Source organism: Dermacentor variabilis, chromosome 8 (genome assembly GCF_050947875.1).
Source record: "Dermacentor variabilis isolate Ectoservices chromosome 8, ASM5094787v1, whole genome shotgun sequence".
Taxonomy (NCBI): domain Eukaryota; kingdom Metazoa; phylum Arthropoda; class Arachnida; order Ixodida; family Ixodidae; genus Dermacentor; species Dermacentor variabilis.
In genome coordinates, this window is record NC_134575.1 from 31,786,075 (window position 1) to 31,792,389 (window position 6,315).

At 51.4% G+C, this 6,315-nt stretch overlaps 1 protein-coding gene across 1 annotated transcript; it reads left to right on the forward strand.

Moving 5' to 3' along the window:
• Positions 1-660: 660 nt before the first annotated feature.
• On the forward strand, positions 661-3,970 carry LOC142590987 (uncharacterized). The gene is made up of 2 exons (XM_075703362.1): positions 661-2,187; positions 3,484-3,970. Exons 1-2 carry the CDS (start codon positions 790-792, stop codon positions 3,790-3,792), a joined length of 1,707 nt encoding a protein of 568 aa, XP_075559477.1. The 5' UTR covers positions 661-789; the 3' UTR covers positions 3,793-3,970.
• Positions 3,971-6,315: the final 2,345 nt, after the last annotated feature.

Below are 6,315 nucleotides of genomic sequence, written 5' to 3' on the forward strand. Positions count from 1 at the left end.
ACACGACCCATGAAAGACAAGCTGTTGCAGACGGCAGGCGGGAACCTGAAGTACAGTTCGGACGCGTCGATATCCCGGCACGGCCCTGGGTGTCGTCGTTGTTCAAAACTTCTCAGAAGCGTGTTCATATAAAGGGCACGCGGTCACGCCATGTTCATTCCGCCAGATTTTCTGACTGTCGGGTTCACTAAAGTGTAGCCTGTAACATATAAGTAAAGGTAACCAATAAGTGTAACCTGTAACCTATAGCCTCTAACCTATAAGGTCAAAGGCTATGTCGCTTGAAGCTGGCTGCGCTCTATAGCAGCCACACACGCATTCCTGCGGTAAAATCTTATCTCGTGTAGGGTATCATATCCACTGGTTCACGGATCTGTAACTGCACGCTGCGAACAAGCAGGCAAGCAGAAGGGGGTGAAAAGAGCGAACAACTTTGTCACTTCTGCCGCTCTTCATAGCAGTTCGCCGCTTTGAACAATGATGCTTGCCGAGTAAAGGTGTAAAACTCGTTCGAGAACCTTCCGCATAACGCACGCCATCGAAAATCTCGCGGAAATATTTCTTATCCACGCATTTGGTGTTACGCCAGCGCCACCGCACCTGCGTGACGTCACGTTGCTCGCCCGTATTGTATCACGTGTGCAACAAGCATTCGTCGAAAGTCGTGCGTAACGGTCGGTTAGCACCATCGCCTTTCCCCGTTCGTTGGGCCGCGCCACTTGAGCCTCTATGATTCGGCGAGCCTGAAGCCCTCCACTAAAGAGACACCGGCACAGGGACACCGAAATAATGGTGGCGCTACGCGCCCACCAAGGGCTGTCTTCTCTGGTCGAGAAGCTAGAAGCTACGACACTGGTTCCGGCTATCCGCGCACTCGACCTCACAAATTGCATCCTTCTCGAACCAAAGGAATTGCCTCTACACATCGGCAAATGTACGGGACTCCAAATTTTGCGGTGCGTCGCCTGCCCGCTCAGGCCGAGCGCCCTGCTCCACTTGATGTTAAACCGGCTTCCAAGTCTAAAGGAAGTTGAGTTCTCCCTCGTGGCTGAGACGGACGTGGACTCGGAAATAAGGGAGCTGCACAACACCGCGTCGCAAGTGCCAGGCGTCCTTGCTGTCAGTGTCCACCGCATGTACGCCGAAGTGAGCGGCGACCTGAACTTCAAGCTCCTCTCGGCGCTGCTGAGCTACTGCCCGGAGCTGGACAAGCTGCGTGTTCATTTTGTGCGCGGAAACTTCATGAACGCGCTCCTGGAATGTAACGCCATCCTCAAACAGGGCGTCAATTTGGAAACATTCACGTTTTCTTCCGAGGTGCCAGCCTCAAATCAACGCCCGCCGTTCACACCGTCGCACTTCACGAGCTGCGCGGTCGTCAACGCCAACGTCAGCTACCAGAGGTCAAGCAACATGTGCAGCAGTGTTCTACTCCGAGATCTCGTTGTCGGCAGCGCAGATCCCCTCCATTTGCCGCAACAGCTGGTCCTGGTTGCCGTCCACCACGCAGAAGGCATCACGGCGGAATGGATTCGCGTGGCAACCCTTGGGCACTACTGGGGGAACGTGAGCCAACTTTGTCTTGTGCTGTTACCGGCACAGCCCTCCGACGGTGTATACGCGACGGCTGGCGCCGCCTACCGCGACAGTCTTCGCGACTTTATCTCCGTCAAGCTCAAGCAACTAGTCGAGCTTAACATAAGCGCGTTCCACTTCGGACCCGACCTCGATCTGACGGCACTGCTACAGGACGGCTCCCTGGAGCATCTGCAATCCCTCTCGGCGACCCCCTGCGCGCTTCGCCGCCCGTCAGCTCTGCGCCGTCTGGCGCAGAACTGCACCGAATTCAAAGAACTGGACGTGCGCATCGATAGGCGGGGCAGCTTCGTTCGGTGCACTGTTTGCGAGGGTGAGTTCGTCCTCCATCCGGAAGACATGCCGGAAATGCAAGACGGCACACCCATGTTTCACAATGGGCTTGTCAGGCTGACTCTGAGTGACGTGCATGGCCGTATCTCCCTTTGGCTCATCGAGACCTGTCCTGCGCTTTCGGTGAGGCTGTCAGACTGCCCCAATCCGTCGCACCCACACTACCCGTCTTTGGGTCAGCTGCTCGCCAGAAGCAGCTTGCTGAGTTGTCTCGTGCTTCGGCACGATGCCCTGCCCTTCGGCGAGGCGTGTCTGCTGGTGAGTCGGGTTTGATCTACGTGCCTTTAGTGCCACGAGCATGGTTCCGTAATCTAAATGTGTCGAAAGCGCCGGAAATGAAATTTCTCAGTTTATTTATTTGGGGGAGGGGGTGGCCTCAGTGAATGGCGTACTGCCCAAAATACAAGAAAAATGGTGGAGGGAGAGATAAGACAAAGCACAGACTACCAACTCTTTTATTGTACGAAACGACAGCAAGCCAATACATCGGCAAAGTAATCGTGAGCACCACCCCGATATGCGGAAACATTTACAATCGTTTTCCCACCGCTGTGACATGAGATACCCCGTTCCAATCTGAAGCGAAAAAGACGAACAGATTGTGTGGTGCGTTGCTTGTTCAGCACGAAAAAACCAATTTGCAAGAAAGTAGTTCTGCGTCGTGTTTACTGGCATTGCGTATCTTTCTTGAGATAAATGCTCAAGGTAACTACGCTAACGGCAGAAGAAACAAAAAAAAACTGCTTCCCAGATCTGGCTGTTTCACTCAGAACAAGCCACCGATTGGAACCATAGGTTTCTGCTGTAACACAATATCTATTTCCTCCTTTCAAATTCTTTAGGGCGTTTAGCACGATTTCTGAAAGTTTAATTTCACTTTATAACATTTACCGTAGACACGCACATTTACCGAGAACGGTTAGATACGGGCAACTGAAGTTGCTTCGGTGAAACGTCCTAGGCTCTGCCACTCGCCTGGTGCACTTGCATGTGGCATCGTTCCTTGGGCTGAACAGCGCAAATTAATACGACAGGAAAAGAGGGACATACACACACATCCTCCTATTTCGTGATATTTCTTCTACGGTCAGGAGCTAACAAGCCCAAAGGCGTGCACTGTAAAATTTTTTGAACCCAGAAAGAAAGGATTGAGAATGTAAATGTCTATAACTCACACCCTTGCAACACTTTTTTCGCCATAAGAGTGCCACGTAAATATATTTACGCCCTTATTGAAATATTGGTGGTATAAATTCATTATCATCATCAGCCTGGCCACGTCCACTGCAGGGCAGAAGCCTCTCCCATGCTTCTCCAACTACCCCGGTCATGTACTTATTCTGGTCATGTTGTTCCTGCAAACTACTTAATCTCATCCGCCCACCTAACTTTCTGCCACCCCCTGCTACGCTTCCCTTTCTCTGGGAAACCATACCGTAACCCTTAATGACCATCGGTTATCTTCCCTCGTTATTACGTGTCCAATTTTATTTAATTTCTATATCCCATAATTATTTATTAATATAATTTTCTGCGGGCGTCGTTCCATTCCAGGAAAACATCGCCCTCATCGGCCGCTTGCAGTACCTGTGCCTTCTGTCAGCGGCGCCATTACTCAACAATGACGCCGAGGAATCCCTGCTGACGTTCAGCGACCGGCTGAAGCCTCGCATAAAGGGTGTACACGTTCACTACCGAAGCTCTACCGACGGAATCGAGAAGCGGATCACGTGGATGAAGCAGGCTGGCGCTACAACCGGTGGCGTCCTGGTTCGAGACGGTCCCTGCTTCATCTATTGTTCGACGGCTACGTTCATAGGACTCGCCAAGCCGCTGAATCGTGACTACAAACAGATCACGTAGATGAAGGCACAGTCGAGACGTAATAATGTGTCATAGATGCACGTAAAAGTGCCTACAATGATACAGCTTATTTATTTGTTTTTTTTTTCATTGGTATCTTCGAATATATATGCCTTAGCCTTTGTTTATTTCTCTTTCTTCACTCAGTGTCTGAATTCGCGCTAAAGGGGCCCTGCAACGCTTCTTGAACTCGTTAAATAAACTGCTCTACATGCGAGACCATGCTTCAGGAGCGCATGAAATAAATATTGCTCGCTTTCATGAATCGGGGAACGTAGAATGGGGCGTGATGGCCTGCCCAGGTGGCGCTGCGGAAACGCCGGTCTACGCATCACCCCGTGGCGCGCTTTTCGGTTACGGATTGTCCACAAATTCAAAACATGTCCTCCGAGATCGGGCGGCAAATCTCGGAGGCCATGTGCGAAGCCCCGGTGGTGAATTAAGTAGAGAAGGAAAAAAGGTTGTATGCCTAGTGCCAACACTGCGCAAGAGAGGTTGCGCAATGTACTCGGCCAAAGACCAGAGTTGATCGAGTATGTTTTTATCCATTACTGATACACGCACGTTCCTTTCAAGCGATGTTCTTCCAAGAACACTTAAAAACAGCTTTCCGCATACACCTCAGTGAATTCAATTCCTAGCGACATAACCGAAAACTCAAAATTCGGACTATGCATGCGAATATTCTAGGTTTGTACGTGCCGTCAGGGACGGAGCTTCTCGCCGTCCCGGTCCACCAACATGGCCGCTAGACCAACGTCAGTACAAGTCATCCTATACGATTCCATTAGTCCTACCTATTCGGACCTACCTATTCGCGCGGTCCTTAGAACAAGCTAAGGACCGCGCGAAGGACGACGGAAAGAAAAAAAATATCAGTGCCGTTCCACTCGGTGAAGAAGGATGACCAGCGAAGCTATGTATGTGGGCCCCTTAATGGCGAAGTGCAACTCGCCGCGGGTCAGCCCGGCATTACACTAACGTCGGGATCGGCCGGCATATGGGGAGTGCTTAACGCCTGCTTCTCCTCCGCCGCGGGTCGGCCCGGCACTGCACTATCTTCGGGATCGGCCGCCGTATGGGGAGCGCTTAACGCCTCCTTTACCTATGGCGCGGGTCGGTCCGGTATTGCACCATCTAGGAGATCGGCCAACATATGCGGAGTGCTTAACGCCTCCTCACCCTTGCCGCAGGTCGGGCCGGAATTGCACTATCTTCGAGATCGGCCAACGTATGGGGGGTGCTTAACGCCTGATTCACCTATGCCGCGGGTCGGGCCGGTATTGCAATATCTTCGGGATCGGCCGCGTATGGGGAGTGCCTCACGCCTGCTTCACCTATGCCGGGGTCGGGCCGGTATTTTACTATTTTCGGTATCGCCCAACGTATGGGGAGTGCTTAACGCCTTCTTCACCTATACCGCGGGTCGGTCCGGCATTGCACTATCTTCGGGATCGGCCAACGTATGGGGAGTGCTTAACGCCTGCTACACCTATGCCGCGGGTCGGTCCGGCATTGCACTATCTTCGGGATCGGCCAACGTATGGGGAGTGCTTAACGCCTGCTACACCTATGCCGCGGGTCGGTCCGGCATTGCAGAATCTTCTGGATCGGCCCTGTATGGGGAGTGTTTAACGGCTGCTTAACCTCCGCCGCGGGTCGGGCCACTATTGCACAATCTCAATGATCGACCCACGTATGGGGGAGTTTTTTGCTTACGACACAAAAATTTCTTTGGAGGATAGAGGCATACAGCTTTGCTGCAAAATTTTAGTCGAAACTTTAAGAGACAGGAAGAAATCGGAGTTAATAAGAGAGCAAACTGGGATGCCTTCTGATGCGATGTCAAGTCGGGTCGATGTTTCTGAATCCTTTTTTCCGGAAGAGGCTGGCCGTCCAACTGGTTCAGCACGACGGCAAGCGATTGTCTCTACTCAGTGTACTGCGGCCACTGGCAAAGAACGTGACGGAAGGTTTCCGCGTAGCCGCAGTCGCCACATGCTGTGGTGTAAGCCATCTTTATGCGGAACGGGTAGGCATTGGAAAACGCGAAGCCCAAATATAGCCAACGAAAACGGGTCGCATTGTCACATGTAATAGGGAAGATAAAATAAAATGGTAGACGAAGAAAGGTTTCAAGAAGACCTCGAGGATGGCGTTAAGAATGACGTGTATTAACCGAAGACGAAAGAAGATAAAAGAAGTTCTCAGTGAGGTGACAAGAGATGATTGGTGGAGAAGAGAAGAAGAAGAAGTACCCGGTGAGATGGAAAGCGATGATTGGTGGAGAAGAGAAGAAGACGAGAAGGATTACGTGGACTAACAAGAAGGAGAGTTTGCCCTGGCAAGCAAGCAAGCAAGCAAGCAACAAAGCCTTAGGTTCAACAAACGCGAGTGAAACGCGGCAAGCTGGTGCCTGAGCTCCCGAACACTGCTTCTGGTCAAGTAGCTGGCGGTTTCTTTTAATCTGTGTGTTTTACGTAATTGGTTTTGAGCTTTTGCTTAATATCTGATAAGCTTCCA

What these genes read in the sequence shown, in the direction of transcription:
- LOC142590987 (XM_075703362.1), top strand. Translation starts at nt 790, where the DNA reads ATGGTGGCGCTACGCGCCCACCAAGGGCTGTCTTCTCTGGTCGAGAAG. An exon ending in TCGGCGAGGCGTGTCTGCTG is followed by an intron (nt 2,188 to 3,483) that starts GTGAGTCGGGTT and finishes GTTCCATTCCAG; the next exon opens with GAAAACATCGCCCTCATCGG.